General features: G+C 29.2%; 3 protein-coding genes across 4 annotated transcripts; 1 reads left to right on the top strand and 2 right to left on the bottom strand.

Moving 5' to 3' along the window:
* Positions 1-676: 676 nt before the first annotated feature.
* Positions 677-4,325, top strand: LOC106686636 (transmembrane protein 50A). The gene is made up of 4 exons (XM_014430030.3): positions 677-1,010; positions 1,264-1,370; positions 2,828-2,994; positions 4,165-4,325. The coding sequence occupies exons 1-4, from the start codon at positions 918-920 to the stop codon at positions 4,269-4,271; spliced, it is 474 nt and encodes a 157-aa protein (XP_014285516.1). The 5' UTR covers positions 677-917; the 3' UTR covers positions 4,272-4,325.
* Positions 4,326-5,290: 965 nt separating this feature from the next.
* Positions 5,291-9,657, bottom strand: Vlet (Valette). Of its 2 annotated transcripts, XM_014430029.3 has the most exons (5): positions 9,491-9,657; positions 9,198-9,405; positions 7,438-7,596; positions 6,879-7,029; positions 5,291-6,427 (listed from the first exon to the last, which is right to left on the bottom strand). In XM_014430029.3, the coding sequence occupies exons 1-5, from the start codon at positions 9,526-9,528 to the stop codon at positions 6,414-6,416; spliced, it is 570 nt and encodes a 189-aa protein (XP_014285515.1). In that variant the 5' UTR covers positions 9,529-9,657; the 3' UTR covers positions 5,291-6,413. The 2 variants fall into 2 exon arrangements, with proteins under 2 accessions (XP_014285515.1, XP_014285514.1); XM_014430028.3 differs by lacking the exon at positions 5,291-6,427 and having other exon boundaries at positions 6,682-7,029.
* A 5,640-nt stretch (positions 9,658-15,297) lies between these two features.
* Alg13 (Alg13 UDP-N-acetylglucosaminyltransferase subunit) lies at positions 15,298-19,037 on the bottom strand. The gene is made up of 2 exons (XM_014430017.3): positions 18,858-19,037; positions 15,298-15,800 (listed from the first exon to the last, which is right to left on the bottom strand). The coding sequence occupies exons 1-2, from the start codon at positions 18,939-18,941 to the stop codon at positions 15,387-15,389; spliced, it is 498 nt and encodes a 165-aa protein (XP_014285503.1). The 5' UTR covers positions 18,942-19,037; the 3' UTR covers positions 15,298-15,386.
* Between the last annotated feature and the right edge of the window lie 3 nt (positions 19,038-19,040).

Genomic DNA, 19,040 nt, shown 5'->3' with positions numbered 1-19,040 from the left:
ATGGTATGTATACTGTTCCCTTAACAGTATTGTTCAGTACTAACTTCTACAACTGAAAATAAATAGAGGTCAAGATCATTTACACAAGTGTGTATCCTTGGTAACGGTAAAGTCAAGTTCCGAAGATCATCGAGCAGAGACCTGAGACTTTACTAAAAACCTAAAATATCTGGTTTGGCCCATCCTACAACTTTCCCAATCACTTCAGCAACCAAGTCCAACGCGACTAACTTGCTAGTCACGGCCAAACTAGTTTTGCCACTCGTGAATCATATTAAAGGTGGTTACTCTTTTTCCTGTTAATATTTGTTTTCATTTAGAAGCAAATAAACCTGATCTATCTTGAAAACTTTGAGTGACAATTCAATAAACTTTCCAAAGAGTTTCTTTTTATGCATTTTTACAATCATTTTTGTCTTGGATAATTATTTTCTTCGTAAATATAAATGATTTTAAAAGGAAGGTGAACATTTATCATCACCGAACAGATTTAATAATTGAGAATTTAAATGATCGACTAATTGTTTAAAAACTAATAATCTATATTAGTTTTTATATAATAAGCAAACTATTATATATAAACTAATATAATAAATTTAAAAACAAAGAGTGAAATATTTACTGTAGGAAGCCTGGAACAGTAACAGTCTATTTACCTACTTTCAGTTTTGTAAAGTTGCATAAACTGGAAATAACAGATATTTTTTAGGCTAACTTGGTATCAGTCATAGTTCTCCGAGTAGCAATTATCGTTTTGTTGGATTTTATTTTTATTATTGATAATATATACTGTTATTATGCCAGTATATTATTTATTCTAGCATTCCTGCCTTTAATGGAAACCAAATAAATTATGCAGATAGCTGTAACTTGAACGGTATTGTTTTAGCTGACAGTCGGTTATTTTATCAGTCATAATGTCAAACTTTATGGAGAATTTACAGACTTGTATTTGGTTTGATGGAGGGGATAAGAGAAATGCGATATCTTCGTTTTTCGCAGGATTATTGGTTAGTAAATTTTTTTAGCTCTACTATTGAATTATTGATCGTTGTTAATTAGAGATTAGTTCTGGTACCTAATTATTTGTCAAACTGAATAATGTTCTAAAAACTATGGAATATAACAAGTTCAATGCCTATGTTGTAAATATTTTAGATATCTTATGTATTACTTCATTATATAATTAGCCATTGGAGTGTTAGTCTTTATGTTGTCACTTTATATTTTAGTGTCAGTTCAATAAACATTTCCTTCTTGTAGTTTTTTACTGGCTGGTGGTTCAGCATTGATGCTCATTCGACTCATCCTGCTGCTTTCAATGGCGCCTATCATATATGTGGAATTATTGGGACAATATCTTTATTCATGTAAGTTAACTGAAATGAATCGAGATAGGTTAACATGTTAAATATCTAGGTTTAACATAAACAAAATTTGGAAAGTTTATATTACTTAATTAAGCTAAGCTGTTAATGGTGAGAAATAATTTTTAGTGCTGATTAGAAATAGTTTAAAATAAAATAAATTTACTATTCACTGTTTCTTTAAGTGTATTGTCTTAAACAATATTGTTAGCAGATTTTATTATATTTAAGTCTGTCTCCAGTAATATCTCTTATCTGGTTAGTGATTTATGTCTACCTACTATGTCTTCACTCTAATATTCCATTAGATCTATATCCTCGAGCCTATTTTATTAGATGCCTGTTCGTTGTTGATTATTTCAAACAACTTAAATGACCTCAGTATAATGATTTTTTTTTTTAGTCCGAATATATAAATTTTAAAAGAACCTCATCTTTCACTTAAATTTTGAACTGAACTATCATTTCGTTACTTGCTTTGTATGAAAGATAATTTAATCCTTACTTAACATCTTTGAAAATTCACTTTTACTCAGGCCAATCTAATCTTGTTTTCTTGTTGTACTTGAGAAATTTTTTTTTTTCAATCACTTTATAACTGTTTTCATTGTATTTTATCATTATCCTGTTCCGCTGGCTTTCTATTTGTTAACATTATTTTTATGTAAATAGCTAGCACTAATATGCTCTGTTATCTAGTTACTATGATTTTTGTATTAGTGTTGGGGCTTTTTCTGATAGCTTCTTTTGTTTTAGTATGTTAATATTTTTTGTCGTTTTTAATAAAATCAGTACTGCAATTTTTTAATCTGTTATTATTTCTTTCACATTCCACTTCTGATTGTGAAAAATGTCAAATACATACTGTTTGAAGTTTATTGTGTCCATATAACTAAGTATTAAAAAATGGTATGTGTGTATATGATCAGTCTAGCTTTAAATAAAACAAAAAGTCTTACGAAACTCAAATTAAAAGTTTTTGCTAGTGTATGCTATGTCTGGGATGTTGACACAACTTGTCATTTAAATTCGACCAATAATAAATTCAACTTTACATAATCAATTTTTCACTTCTTTTTTTCAAGTACCTTTCATAGGTTTATTTGAAAAAATTAACTATCTCTCATTGTTAGCAGTAATAAACAATGGATTAATAGAGAATACGAAAGAATTTGAAACATTACTAAGTGAAAAAATTAATGTTTTCATTCATGGATTTTATTTCCACTTACTTATTTATGAAATTCATGGTATGGATAAGTATTATCATCCTAAATAATTAAGAAATAGCTGTTTTAAAACACTTATGGATTAATTATAACAGAGGGTGATAAATGAAAGTTGTGTGATCCATAAACTAGATTGTTTCCTCTTTTATTACTACATTAATTTTTTTCATATTTTAAACAAATACCTTTATTGCTTATTGTCCTGGATTTATTTTATATTTTTTTTGTCAGGATCAACTCAGTCACCACAGCCCAGATGCAAGGGGATTCTTATTCTGGAGGATGCATGGGGCCAAGGGGTGTTAGACTATGGCTTTTCATTGGCCTCATCCTTGGGTTTGCTGCGGTCATTGCATCATGTTGGATATTTTTCTATGTATTCGTTGGGAAAAATGCTGGTAATTCTTCAGTATATTTATAGATGTTAGACTTGCTTTTATTTTTTATTTGTTATAGTAAGATGTGCTATAAGGAATGAACAATATCTTTAATTTATTTGTTGCCAAAAGAAAATCAATACTGCAGCATTAGTTAGTCTCATTAGACTTTAAACTAATTTAGTAGTAGGATTTTTTTTTCTTATGGAGATTAAAAAAATATATACACTTTAAGGTTTAATGGAGCATAATATATTTTGGCAGATTGTTTTTTAATTTCTAGTTGTAATGTTATTCTACCAATTAGACTTGATTCTCTTTTTGAGAAAATTAAATCATTGATGATATATTTATGTACTGATAATTAGGCTATATCATAGTAATATTGATACTAAGAGCACAGTAATATGGTCGTCGTTGAGCCTTGTGTTCCGACTCTAAATAATTGACAATATCTGTATTTTAATGTCTACCCAGTCAAGAATCGTTCTATAGTCATTTTATAGTAATGTCTATGTCTATAGTCATTGGTGAGTCAGTTTATAGTCATGACTCATTCAAATGACTCATGTTTCTGTGAAAAAATTAAACAATACTAAATGGCTAAATAAATTTGTACATATTAAATTGGTAGATATTAGTTCCAGAATGAAAGTGGCACAGAAATTTTGTTTTATTTGAACTGATATATGAATACAATAAGATCTATCAATACATAATAAAATTAAATACTGTAATCCCCTTAGTTTGTGGGAAATTACCTATACCTTAAATGATTGACTGAGTTTCTGTTTACGATTATAAAATGTTTTGCTTTATTATTAGATATTGTTACAGACTCTATCGTTAGTTATAGGATATAGTATAGTTAAATATTTGTTATTTATTTTCACACAATGGCCAGACTGTTGATTTTAAATTAGTTAAATATTGAATTCAGTAAGTAAATTATTTTTAAAGATATGGTTTTAAAAGACTGACAAAGAACAAATTTATTAGGGTAGTTGTTATTACTATTTAGGTATTTTATTTAAAATTATGTATAGTCCTTGAGACATATTTTCTCCATTGCCTAATAGGTTGTAAAGAAAATTATATCTGTTTGTTATAGATACATGTTTTATTCTGTATGAGATATATTTATTTAATTCTTATCTGTGATTACAACCTTTAATTTTTTTTTATTTTTAGATTCTGCTGATGTTTGGGTTGGAATAGCACTTTTCTTACAAAACTTATTTATTTTTGGTGGCTCATTGGTGTATAAATTTGGAAGAGTTGAGGACCCCTGGGGTTAATGAAGTGAATCAAATTTTATTTACTTAATTTATAACTTATTGATAAATTTAGTATCCTTTTTCAGTTTCTTTTCATCATCTACTTAAATCTACATGTCATTCATACTTTATTATTCATAAGTTTATGAATGTTGGATCTTTCTTATAGTTTAATCCATTACGTTAAGTTTAATGTTTAGGGTAATTTGACTTATTTTAAGTGGAAGTAATGGTACTGTTAGCTAATTATATCTTCATATGTATGATATGTAAAATTTATGGATGTATTTTAGGGTGGTAATTTATTTCTTACAGTTGCGGAGTAATGTAAATCTGATTGAATTTTTGTATATAACATTTACCTAACTAATGCCTTTGTATTATATTCATATTATTGTATTATATTAATTGTTGTAATATAACTTTTTTTTTTAGAAAAGCTAAATTTGTTTCCTACTTTCTTTTTAGTGTTTGTTAATTTCAATCTTATTTAACTTACATTTAAGCATATAATATTTATAGAAAATGCCTTATCTGTGTATATCTAATGGGAAGATCATATCTTTATCCTGACTCCTCTAATAACCAAAAATAAATGCTGATAATCAGTATGTCTCTATAATTTATTTATTTTTTCAAATTAAGAATATTTTATAGAGAAACTAATGCAAGATATTATGATTTCTACCATTTGAGAAAGCCTAGTTATTGTATATATTATAATATCTATAATTTAGAAAATGTTCAATTTTCTTTATATGATCATTTTTGTCTTTAGTTTATTATTTAATCACTTCATTTGGTTTAAAAATTTAAATGTTTTGTTTGGCAACCCTACTGATTAGACCTTAAACAAATGTTTAGTTTTATACGTCATATCATATCTTCCACTTTTTGTTTTTATTATTAATACCAACTTGACCTATTTAGTACTATCTAATTACATGAACAAACAAATTATTCTAGGTAAGTTGATTTACTAAATTCTAAAATATTGTAAAAGAGCAAGAGACATTTTAACACTTAAGGAATTGGGTAGTAATGCTTAATTTTCAGAATAAAAATATCCTATCTTGATCATGGGCAATACCCGTAAATCGAAAATATTCATTGTTTTTTCTGCGAATAAATCTAATATGCTACTTAGATAATAAGGAAGTGCTTTAATGCCATTTACTGATTTAAAATGTACACCCTTATAAGATTCCTTTAACAATCTTAAAGTTAATGCTTGAAATATATATTTGTAATAAGATGGCCTACAATTATGAATAAATAATGTAAAACCTAAGTTCAAAGTCTGAGTGAAGGTGAGTAGGCCTATGTTAATATTTACCATAATAGTGATCATCGGTAATAAATATAAATTTTATTGATAGTAATGATTGCTCAAAAATGTATATTTTTATATAAATAGTATTTTTCAATATAGTGGTGCTATTCTTCAGTCTCATTACTGTAGTAATACCAGTTCTCAGGCTCTTTTCCCAATTTTTTCTAGGAAGTTAATAGAAGCATCTGTTTGTTTTATGTATCTGCATCTTAAATATTCAATTTAATTCAAGTGATTTCGAAATTTCTGTATTTTTTTAATCAATGGTGTTTTATAATAATATTTAGGTTAATATTTTTCAAAATTTTAGAAAAAAATTATTGCAAAAACATGAATGAAACCTATTGCATATCTACTTGAAGATATGTTTTAGTTGAAACTGACCTTGAGTGATTTAAGTAGAGAGTTTTGGAAAATGTATCATATCTCGACCAAAAAGAAATGAAAAATTGCTACTTTTTTCCTTTTCCTCTGAACTGGCCAATTCCATATGGGGTAGTTATATGATAGGTTGCAAATCTACTCTAATCAGAGTGATAAGGTCAAGATTCATTTTGTTCATCTGCCACGAAATAAATTTCAACTCACATGGACTTGAACACTCAAAAACTCAAGTATTTGACATTTAAATACCTTCTGCAATAACAGTCTCAAAACTGCTATTATTGTGATGCAATGGATTGTAATATGGTGGATATATCTTTGTCCCATTTTTTTTTTCACCCTTATGGGCACCTTATTCATTATTAAACTCGACCTATCCCCTAAGATTTTATATGAAGAACAGGTATAGTGTATGGTGAACAGGTATGGTGGTATAAATTTTTTTTTTATTTAGGGGATCCTGAAAAAAAACATAAAGAGATCACTTTCTCTTATTTCATAACATATTACTGTACTTTTTCAACTTAGCATATTTCAGGAAATAAATTAATGTATAAACATTTTTTTTTTTTTTTTAGAATTATTAACAATATATACTAGTTGATGCTTTAATAAACTTAGAAAACTATTTCTGACTAATTAGTAAATTAATATAAAGGCAAGAATCAGTTTTCTAACTGGATTATATCTTTTAAATCATAATTCGATTTAAACAACCAAATATAAAATAATTTATTGAGCAAATATATACATATTTTTAAAATAATTAATATTCATTAATACATATTCGATTCATTTTAAACACACATTTACATAATAAGCATTCAATCATATATATACCATATATATAATAACATCTTAACTTAAAGAATCTAAAGCCATTTGTATATTCTCTAATGTATTATACATACTATACAAATCCTTTTCATTCAATTCCAATTTAATATCCGATGAACCTGTTTCTTCTTTCAGTTTCAATTGTAAAAAAGCTTTAGGAATAAATGTTTGAAGATTGTTTTCGGAAGCGATTTCAATATTAACCAACCAGCTAACATCTTCTAACTGCAAATTAGAAATAAAAAAGGGATTTCAAAATTAATCATACTTTGTATTATTTAATTAATTATTATAATATATATTTTTTAACCTTATCGTTATACTGAGATTTTTTTTTCAATAATAGTTTTATTAATAGCTAGATACATTTGATACTAGACCAGATACATTTGAGGACTTATCAAAGCATAATGAAAGGTTTCCGGTTTTAGAAGTGAAATAAACATTTTAAATAGAAATGCTTTTCTCCAACAATTAAACACTACATGAACGTATATCTCATTCAAAGTAACTAAAGTTTGGGTAAAATTGGGACACAGATTAATATATCTTAACATAAAAGTGATATTCCAATCAAGTCTAACAATGCAATGTTTATCTCAAGATTCAATCATGAAATTAACTGATAAATACCTGGCATGAACTGACAGACTTCTGTTTGTACTTCAGAATTAATGTTTTGGCATTGTTAGACCAGACAGTAAAAAATGTGTGGGCCTTGTCTTCCTCTATCAGTAGTTCCTCCATTAAAATTTTTTTTAAATTTTCTGGATTTGTAAAATTATGAAGAGCCTGAAAATATTTTATGCTCAATTAAAATATACAGTATATTTATGTGAAGAAACTAAATTATAAATTAAATTAATATTAAAACCTTGGTGATTAATTATATGTCTGTACTTTTGTTTAAAATTAAATTGCAAACAAATGTGGACTGAATCAAGAGGCAAAAAATGCCTCTAATCATTTTCTTAAAATGAACTTCTATTTGTGCCTCATCGATACATTACAAAAACAGAATGTGTAAAATGTTGTTGCACTGTATAAATAACATGAATAGAACTGAAAGACCATTGAAATTGTAGGTTTAGCCAAGGAGAAGTATTAAGACAACTAAATGAGAAATTTTCTTGTAAGTTAAATATTCATAACCTCATATGTGACAAAAGGTACAGGATCGTTTGTTGATGGATTTGCTTTATTCACTCATTTTCTAGCAAATACATGGAAAATCAGGGAATAAAAATAAAAATTAGAAATGTAATAACCAATAAAAGTACAGATTGTACCACTGTAATTCAGTTGCTCTTGATTTCAAGCAGTGGAAACATCTAACCTCTTTTGCATTGCAATCTTGGGGCTAATATCATATCACCACCCCTAGGATTATTTAGAGATTGTTAACAGTTTTAATAAGGATGGAAATACCATGATTTATTTTTCAGGACCGCCATTAAACCTATATTGCTCCACTGGCCTGCTGATTGCTCTTAGTATTCCATTTGTGAATACTGGCAAATTAATACACAATTTATTAGTTTGGAATTCCAAAAACATTATAATTTTGGCTAATTTATTGAGTTTTAACACCTTTATTTATTCGAACATGGACAGGTTACTAAGTTATTCTAGCCATAAGGGGATAATTGAGATTTATATATCGGGTAAGACAAGAAATAAAAATAAAATTTCTGCTAGTTTTAAAATTTTCTTTTTTTCTCTCAGTTATATAAAGTTTTAGTGATCACTCTGTAATATTTTATTTTACTCCTAGATCATGGAAAACAAATAAAGAAACCCAGTGCAATTTAGTGGAATAAGTGATTATGAACATTCTTTTTTAAACACAAATTAAAATGATGGGATAAAGACTTGAAATTATTTTTTTTTTTGCCTGCTTTCATCATATTGAAAAAATAATACAATCTGTATAATAGAATACATGTATTAGGTATACAATTTAAGCAACAAGTAGTACAATTAATTGAACAGCTGCATAATTAGTAAACCAGGGGTTGGTCTGCCGTTAGGCGTGACATAAAGTACATCTCTAGTTTTATTTCATAAATCTAAAACACAAAAATTGGAATACTCTTTGGATTATAACCTTAGACAAAACATTTTTCTTGCAACTAATTACATTACAACCATATTTTATATTTTGATAAAAACAAATTAAAAAAGAAAAAAAAAAATGCCCAAATTGATGAAATTTGATAGTGACTCAATAATATTGATGATGTATGGGCACCAGAAGAGAAAATGTGAACACTAGACCTTTACTCTTTGAAATTAATATTAACAAATATTTTATTGGAAAATTAAATCCATGAGTAGCAATTAATTAATTATGACATTTCTGAACTAAAACCACATAAAAAATTATGATTCACCTGTGATAAAATGATAATGCATGAGTTAACAAGGACTTGTAATTCAGTATCACCAATCGAAAAATTGGCTTTTAGTTTCTCTTTTTCTTCATCAGAAAATACTGTAATTATATTAGGATCTTGTTTTAGTTCCAGTACTATTTTGTTGAGTAGCAACAGAAATTTTTTACTGTCTAATTTGTTGATGATAATACTTCCTTTCTTCAAACTATAAATTTAAAATTAATAATTTATGAATAACTCATATATATATATATATATAAGAAACTAATACAGTTAATGTATAACTATACTTGGGAGATAATTTAATCCAAGTTTTAGAGGTTGACATGATTAAATTCGGTTAATTTCTCGATAACAATCAGGCAAGTTTGACAACTGCTTATACTTTTCTATCAACATTCGGGTAGAAGGTGGATAAGGTTGTAAGCAAGGGTGTCATTCCAAAGAGGTGGAATACGGAATACAAATACAAGGTGAACTAAGGCCAAAAATATAAGTTTTTGATTGCTTAGAACAACATCCTCACCACTGGAAACATGAACTTCTGCACGGTAAGATAAATTTCAATAAAATTTTATGAATTAATGAACTTGTCATATTTTGTAAACATTTGTGTTATGATCTGCCTCCTAACGCAGCTCTATTATCTTTTATTGTGAATATTTTAGCCAATATCATGAAAACAAAGACTCCTATGAAAAAAAGAATCCAGAATATAAACTACCGAAATCCAGTTTTTCAAAAACAAATATTATTGACGAATTAACAGAAATCAACATTTAATGAACTAATAAAATCAACAAATTAATTTACTTTGGAAACTGCTACTTTTAAGAACATAATACTGATGATATAGCATATTTAAATAGCTTCAATTTGAGTGATATCTCTACATCTAATAGTTCATAGGATATAGTTTTTTACAAATCAAATGTTAGTCTAAAAAATGAGAAACCAACATTATGAAATTCTATTTGTGCAAATATCATGCAAATTACTATCATTATAGATTATTTGAACACTATGGTGCAAGTTTAAGCTTCGATTTTAGGTCTGACATAATGGACATTTTGTAAAGCAACATAATTACGCGTAAAATATGACATCGGCCATAGAAATCCGCTGAGCGCGCCAACAGCGTCTGGAAGACATTTAAAGCTCATCAAGAATTATTACTCCTTTTTTTCGTACCCCCCTGATGAAATAAGTAATTTAATACATACATAGAGATAAATATATGTATATCTGGTAATTCGTAATTCCATTGATTATTACTCCATAAATACCAACTTATTTTACACATTATCAATAAAACTAATTGAGCGAGAACTCCAAGATGATCCTAAATAAATCGTCTCTCCAAATCAATGTTTTGTATGAGATTTAAATAACAACCTCTGTCTTGAGAAGTGGAAAGGTTACCTTTGAGTCTCTTGAGAGCTCTACCAGGATGTCTCTATTTGGTCATTAAGTGTTTATAGGCTTGTTACTTCATAGATCCTTCCACATTCTTTCCTAATTCCAAGTGGTAAGGTCTGGTTCCTCCTGGGGTTTGGGTACTCTAGGTTACAAATTTGGGACCCTATACAAACAACCTTTTCCTCGCCCAGGTCTAGAAAATAGTTCCCTCCAGTATTGAGTTGACAGAAAGACTGGGGCCCTTCCAGTTACCTCATCTATCCTAACCCTATTGAGATATGGAGGTATGAGTTCCTACCCACCATCTAAATCTGGTGACATTGAGAATATGATTGAATGCTGGCTTGGAGGCTTCCTGAAAGAACATATTAACCATTCTCAATACTATATGTACATATAATAGTTCCCAAGTTTTTATTCCAAAAAATCAGAAACCAACACCTTGTGAATCTATTCTTGCAAATATGAGGAATATTTTGTTTCTTCAATGAAAATAATTGAAAACTACATTGTCATACATTTAATTTTCAATTTGCATTTTAATAGATATCACTACCTCTAATAGTTCCATGACATTATCCAAAATAAATCCACATAATATTTATTTTGGAAAACGAAAATAAAATAACTGTTTCTCAGGAACTATTGAACTATACTTTAGAAAAGCTGTTTACCAATTTATTTACGTTATATATTTTTAAAGATAAAAAGGAATGAAAGAAAATTTTAGATCTTTTCTAGACATAAAATCAAGTTTCGGTGGCATGTATCTGTATAGTTCAATACTTACTTTTCAAGAACATTAACTACACCTGCGCGGTGGTGTTCCCGACGTTGTTGGCGCTTTAGACAATATTGGTCATAGACACATACTGAGCGTGCCTGAGGGTAAGGGGGTGTCACTTAATTTTACAAATATAACGCGGCTCTCCTAATCACCGATAAAATCAAAATAAATGTAGAAACCCACACAACTAACCAGATCAGTGTCTTGCGGGCAGGCCCTTGTCGCTTTCGCTGTTCAACCAAGCCATCGATCATTTGTACCGCGAGCTCTGTGTTCGGGATTTTTCTAATAAATTGGGATGTGACCAAGAGGCATGGTCCTCCATTGCCCAGCGACTGTTGAATGTTTTTGATACCAATTCCAGTCTATATTTAATTATGGAGGCGAAAGACTGAGGGTGGATAAGGATGACAATTTCTATGATTCTCACCATCATGAGTCTGAACACCTGTTACTGCTCTAGTCTCAAAAGCGGTGCATTGATGCTTACATATAAGGCTACATACCATGTCACTGCTTCATGTACCAATAACATTCCTTAGTTATTCTAGTAGTACAGGTTTTTTTATCAGGTTCATACCATTTACAATAAAAACAATATACGAGGAGAAGATGGTTGGAGGTGCGGTCAAAATAAAACACAAATAAGTTGATATAATTAATTTAATCGTACCAACATTTCGGCTAGAGTTTCTAGCCTTCATCAAGGCTTAGAACAGAACAAGATGAATATAATAACAACCAATGAATGTAGAAAATAAAAAATAAAATATAAACAAAATGACAGAATGTAAAGTGAATAATTTTACAGAATGGAATTAATAAAATAAAGTGATGAGAGGAGTGGAAAATAAAATGTATATATAGGTAATTGAAAAAGTAGTTAAAATTACATAATAAAGGAAATAAAATAAAAATGAAGTTATATAATCCAAAGAAATATGAATATATTAGTTATTAATAATTTAAAAATTAAAATATGGAAAGAAAAATAAAATTGAGAGAAAGAAAATATATGTAACCATAATAATTGATAAAGAGGCAAAATATAAGTAAAGTTTAACAAAAGAAATGAATAGAAAAAAAATTTTGAAAACAACAATAATAATTCCTACCTTTCTACGCCACAACCCCTGATGAAGACCTGAAACTCAGGTCGAAACGTCGGCATAAAATAAATAAATATGGTTTCGTTTATTTATGTTGTTCTTTGCTGACCGCACCCCCGACAAACTTCTCCAAACAATAATAATATATGATGAACATAACTAATAACGTGGGTAAGGAAAATTGAGAAAAGAAGGGGTGGTAAAATAAAGATAGGGAAAGAAAGAGAATAAAACGAACCTGTTAGCTTGAAATCTAACCACCAAGTGGTATTCTGCGCCGAGAACGGACAAACTCCGAATTAAAAATACGTTACAAGAATGACTAAGTGTTTTTAAAAAGAAACGTTACAAGTGTGTAAAAAGTAGAAAATATTTAGATGAAGAAAGCGTTTGAGAGGATGACGACAAATGGTTTTTGGAAAATGTTAAAAATATATAAATGTACAAGGATAACGAAGTACCGGAAAATGACAAAGTGTCATGAGTATTTAACAACAGTTAAAAAGAAGAAACGTATATAAGAGGGTGACGACTAATGTGTTAGAAAAAGTTTAAGTTTTTGGATGTTGTCGGAAAGGGATGGGATCTATGGTAGTGATCTGTATAAGGGGGTAGAAAGGGATTGTGAAGAATTAGATGGTGGTGAGACGATTTTTGTAGTTGTATGTAAGTTTATGAATGATATGGATAGGGAAGTTATTAGATAAGAGTATTTATTTAATGTGGTGTGTTTTTTTCATGGAAATGGGAATCAGAAAGGGAAAGGCCACGGTGAATATGGTTTTTGGCTACGTTAATTCTTTGAAGGTAAGGCTGTTGGGAGTGATAATTTAGAAGTCTTCCTGAGTAGGTTGGTTTGTTGTACCAGTCAGTGGATATAGTGGTGTCTGAGCTTCTTATGATGAGGAGGTTAAGGAACGTAAAGGAGTTATTATTTTCAATTTCTACAGTTAAGGTCTGGATGGTAAGAATTGAAGGAGGATAAGATGTCAGCGATTTTATCAGGATTTAAGACAAGGAGGAGATATTTTTTAATAAGAATAATGTCAACTGGAAAGAGTGGGATAACGGAATCAAGCAAATGATTTAGGACTATGTTGGAAAGATCAGGAACTAGAGGATTTCCCATGGCCAGTAATTTTCCTTACCCACGTTATTAGTTACTTCTTAAACTTTTTCTAACACATTTGTCGTCACCCTCTTATATACGTTTCCTCTTTTTAACTGTTGTTAAATACTCATGACACTTTGTCATTTTCCGGTACTTCGTTATCCTTGTACATTTATATATTTTTAACATTTTCCAAAAACCATTTGTCGTCATCCTATCACACGCTTTCTTCCTCTAAATATTTCTACTTTTTACACACTTATAACGTTTCTTTTTAAAAATACTTAGTCATTCTTGTAACGTATTTTTTAATTCGGAGTTTGGCCGTTCTCGGCTCAGAATACCACTTGGTGGTTAGATTTCAAGGTAACAGGTTCGTTTTATTCTCTTTCTTTCCCTATCTTTATTTTACCACCCCTTCTTTTCTCAATTTTCCTTACCCACGTTAATAGTTAAGTTCACCATATATTATTATTGTTGTTTTCAAAATATATTTTTTCTACTCATTTGTTTTGTTAAACTTAACTTATATTTGCCTCTTTATTAATTATTATGGTTACATATATTTTCTTTCTCTTAATTTTCTTTTTCTTTCCATATTTTAATTTTTAAGTTATTAATAACTAATATATCCATATTTCTTTGCATTATATAATTTCATTTCTATTTGATATCCTTTATTATGTTATTTTACCTACTTAATCAATTACCTATGTATATATTTTATTTTCCACTTCTCTCATTACTTTATTTTATTAATTCCATTCTGTAAAATTATTCACTTTATGTCATTTTGTTTATATTTTCTTATTTATTTTCTATATTCATTGGTTGTTATCTTGTTCTGTTCTTAGCCCTGATGAAGGCTGGAAACTCTAGCCAAAAGGTTGGCATGATTAAATAGGTCACATCAACTTTTTTGTGTTTTATTTTGACCGAACCCCCCAACCATCTTCTCCTCTTATAAGTCATCCACGGTCAACTATCTCTCATAATAATTAAAAACAATATAAGTGTAATAAGATATTTATAAAAAACTAAATAGTTAGTTTGTTTAAAAATGTTAACAAGTACATCCCATGTAGATTGTTTACCAATCATAGGGGAAATGGAGAAGACATAAGGATTAAACATTATAGGAAATCCTATAACCTAATAAGTATTTTGTTTTTCGACCCTGATGAAAGCCTGAAATTCAGGGCGAAATGTTGAAACAAATAAATAAGTTTAACTTATTTGTGTATCTTTACTGACTGATCATATTCTCCTCACATCAATCAATTCTCAGCTGTAAACACCTCATTAAAAAGGATCAAAATAAGTTTTATACAATAGCATAAGTACAAAAATTAAAAATAAGAATATATTCAATATATTGGTACATAATTGATGTCTAAAATTTTAATACATAAATACATATATTCACATCTGTTATATTTTGTATAAGCAGATGTCTGAAGAAAATGAAAATTCAGAAAATCTATAAATAGATCGATCAAATTAGAAATGATGCACTCAATCAATCAATCAATTAAATTAACATGATGCATGTATACAGCAACATAAAGTAACATTAAAATAAAAATAGTAAAAATATTTGTATACATTCACCTAAAAATTACTCAACAATTCTCTATTATAATAGAAATAAAAGATTAAAATGAGATAATATAAAATTTAAAGTATTATAATATCAAATTTTCTTCTCAATTTCACTATGATCACAGAAATATTTTAATTGATTTAAAATTTTTACTATGCTAACAAAACCCCATTATTACATCAAGAGACTTGGCAAATAAATTAGGATCACGCTTTGGAAATTTTTTAAGTTTGGCAAAATCAGCATTTTCAATAACGTAAGAAAGATTGTCACAATTTGTCGAATATAAGTAACCTCCTTCACTTAGTTTGGAGGCAACTTCAATTTGGTGATTATTCATTAGATCTTCGTTGATAACTGCAACCAATGGTTTTCCAGCCTCTAATGTTTCAATACAACATCCAGCACCTCCATGACTAATCACAAGGTCAGCATTCTCAATATCTTCCCTTATAGATTCTTTGAACCTATAAAACTCTATTTTAATCTCGTTACTTAATTTGTCATTTTCAGGCATTAAGCCATTTCCAATCTGCAGCTTAATGTGCCTACATCCTCTTTTCTTTAATGCCTGAAAATTTAAAGTAATTTAATTTAGATGTTTAAAAGTAAAATTTATAAAAAATATATTAATTTTAAACTTAGATCAATTACCAGAGGATATTTGGTGAAAAATGGTAAGACTAGTTAGAACCTAGTTAGGAAAACTAATTGCCAATAATAGTAAAATAACAGAATCCGAATTTTAATGGTGATTTCAATAAACATTATTGGTAGACACACCATTTCACCTAAACATATCAAAATCCAATCCGATGCTCAAGGTAAATATCGAAAAAATAAAAAATCAATGTTTGAGAGGTCAATAACAATATGAGATATATTCCCCTATGTTTTCACATATTTGTATCTTTCTTACTGTTTTAACATATCTGTACCTTTCTCACTAACAATAGTCTCGGAGAGAAGTAAGTAACAACATTTCTGTCACAGGACAGTAACATGAAGAGTAAAAATAATATGATTTGTTTATAATAATTAAACTGAAATAAATTGCAACTAATATGAAATTGAAGATTTGTGACTTATATGTGTATATGAAAGAGTATAGAAGTTACGGTATGAGTCAGCTGTTATTTCGATGTCAGCTGACTGAGGGGATCAGCTGATCGAACGTATATAAGATGTACCGAATACAATAAAGCTAGTGTTTTACAGCAGTTCAAGCGAGTTAGATCTTATTCCTTCTTCTCTTTTTTTTACATTTTGCTTTCGCCAATACTTAACTTAGAATAATAAACATAATGAAGAAAGTTCTTCGAATTAGTTAATCTTTCCACAATAAAACGGAAGTGCAGTGGCACAGTGCTACTAACTCCAAGCACCCAGGTTTGAATCCAGCTGTGGCAGATAGATAATTATTTTCTGTTACATTATAGCTGTGAGTCAACCCTGTGGGTTCTGGAGCCCTATAAAATGGGTACCTTTAATTAAAGAAAAACCTGGAGGTTGAGTGATATCCACAAAGTACTTAACACATGACTCTTCATTGGTTGTAGCAATTCACATTATTATTATTATTATTATTCCATAATAAAATAAAATATTTCACAAGTGATATTTATATTTTATATGCAATCATAGTTAATTCTGCAGTTGTCCTTGAAAGCCCTAGTCAATTCTCCTCCACTCAGTAGCTCTTTTCCATCTATACATTCTGCAATCACTACTTCTAGAATTCCTTATACAATCTCCTAAGGGTCTGTCTTAATTCATTTGTTGTACAATACTCGACCATCTTAGGTCAGTATAAGAAAGATTCAAAATGAAGAAAAATTGGATTTTACAAAGATTAATTCATAACAAAGAAGCACTTATATACAAAAACTGACCATCTCTTTTTTTCATTAATAGTTTACTATAACTTAAATTTATTTTTAATTTTATATTTATATGACTGATTAATATATGCTATTGGCCAGTCAGAACCAAGAATCAAGACTTAAGTGCAGAAACTAACCAAAAAGAGACAGAAGTCAGCATGATACTACGCCCCAAGTACAATGAATAAGTATTATAAGAAGCAGCTTTCAACAATTTTGAGACTATAGTACTTTTAAAAAAATTAATGACAACAAAGGCTTAGCAAAACCTACAGTTCAATGCCAATTCTACCAACAAACTTTACCCACACATAGGCCAGATAATGAGGGATATTTAAAGTGAAAAATTACACTGACTGTTAACGAGATATAAACGAAAAATATGACCTCCACATCTCCTATCTTAATGGCTCTGCAACAATATCCTGAGACTTTTAGGATGTTATTTTTTTATTTATTCAGAAATTAAGGCGTAAAAACCCACCGGTCATCAACGGCAACACCCCACTCATACCCAGAATTCAATTATATAAATGAAAAAAAAAAATACATATACATGTATAAAATAGATAGATAAAAATACATAACATATAAAAAACAAAACACATAATATATAAATATACAAAAAATACATAATATACAAAAGAACATATATACATTATATATTCACAAATAGTCCTTGTATTTTCAGAAAAGACATAATCTTATTTAAATATGTTTTTCCATTTCCCAAGGCCTCTGATATATTTGAAGGTATACCCAGTTCATTTATTCTTCTCGCGTAGAAAACACACTCTTCGAAGATATGATTTATTGTCATTCTTTGATTACATTTCTGGCATCTGGGTGGATCCTCCTTTGTAATTAAGTGAAGGTGTGTGAGCCTGGTGTGTCCTAGTCTTAGGCGTGTCAATACAACCTCCTCTCTGCGGTTGCTGGGACTGGAGCTGCTCCATGCCTTGACATTTTTCTTGATCGCCTTCAATTTATTTGGCGGGCTGCTGCCCACAGTGCTTGCCACTCCTGTAATATGGCCTCTCTTAGTGGCTGTGCGAGCTCCGATGCTGTCAAGAAAGCTTTACTTGGTCCCGGAAGGTTGAGCGCCTTTTTTGCTGCCCTATCAGCCATTTCGTTGCCTCTTATCCCAATATGACTAGGTGACCAGATTAAATGTATAGTTTTTCCATCGTCGTTCAACATTTTTATGAGTTCTTTTAGGATCTTCACTTTGTAAGTAGATTAAACAAAGCATTTTTTTGTTTACTATTCACTTCCTGGTCCTTTCTAATAAACAAGAGAAAGGGTTATAGGTTAGTACCTTATTCAAATCATGATAGGAAGATAAATTTTTCATTAAGTAGGACTGCCACAAAATTCCAACTGCTGAGGCAAGATTTAAACAAGGGCTGGTGCAGTTTGAGAAAGGTGGTGCTTTGGATACAGACAGCCCAACCCAAAGAATGCACTGAAACTAATTCTGGCTGTCCCATTTCAGTCTACATCCCCATTTAAAGCATTAATTGACTATTACTATTATTAGGTACCATAGCTCAAGGATTAATCATGGTATGTGCTATTAAATCCCTTATAATTTAGGGAAGATAATTGTTCAAGCAAAGACAAAATCTAAACACCACAAATTAATAAAAGTTTAAATAAGATGATGATAAAACTTTTTAAATTCACTAACAAACTCAAATATAAAAATAATTTATAAATACATTGTTAAACAAACAAAAACTTACATTTATTACTTCAGGATCAGTGACAGACTTTACAAGTTTATCAAATTTTGTAGTTCCAACAGTGACAAAAACATAAGATACCATTCTATAATACTAATGAGTATCGGAATAACATGAGATTTTAATTCAAAATTATGTATGCTCATGCATTGATAGCCTCTTATAAGGTAGGTTAAAGTAATA

This window comes from Halyomorpha halys, unplaced genomic scaffold (assembly GCF_000696795.3).
Source record: "Halyomorpha halys isolate HHAL.00 unplaced genomic scaffold, Hhal_1.1 Scaffold852.1, whole genome shotgun sequence".
Taxonomy (NCBI): domain Eukaryota; kingdom Metazoa; phylum Arthropoda; class Insecta; order Hemiptera; family Pentatomidae; genus Halyomorpha; species Halyomorpha halys.
The sequence above is the reverse complement of the archived record's forward strand: the minus strand, read 5'-3'. Positions and strand labels throughout refer to the sequence as shown.

Coding starts and splice junctions, on each gene's coding strand:
- LOC106686636 (XM_014430030.3), top strand. CDS start 918: ATGTCAAACTTTATGGAGAATTTACAGACTTGTATTTGGTTTGATGGA. Junction 1,011..1,263: donor CGTTTTTCGCAGGATTATTG/GTTAGTAAATTT, acceptor TCCTTCTTGTAG/TTTTTTACTGGCTGGTGGTT. Junction 1,371..2,827: donor GGGACAATATCTTTATTCAT/GTAAGTTAACTG, acceptor TTTTTTTGTCAG/GATCAACTCAGTCACCACAG.
- Vlet (XM_014430028.3), bottom strand. CDS start 9,528: ATGTCAACCTCTAAAACTTGGATTAAATTATCTCCCAA. Junction 9,406..9,490: donor TGGATTAAATTATCTCCCAA/GTATAGTTATAC, acceptor TTAAATTTATAG/TTTGAAGAAAGGAAGTATTA. Junction 7,030..7,437: donor AGTCTGTCAGTTCATGCCAG/GTATTTATCAGT, acceptor TCTAATTTGCAG/TTAGAAGATGTTAGCTGGTT.
- Alg13 (XM_014430017.3), bottom strand. CDS start 18,941: ATGGTATCTTATGTTTTTGTCACTGTTGGAACTACAAAATTTGATAAA. Junction 15,801..18,857: donor CTGATCCTGAAGTAATAAAT/GTAAGTTTTTGT, acceptor TTAAATTTTCAG/GCATTAAAGAAAAGAGGATG.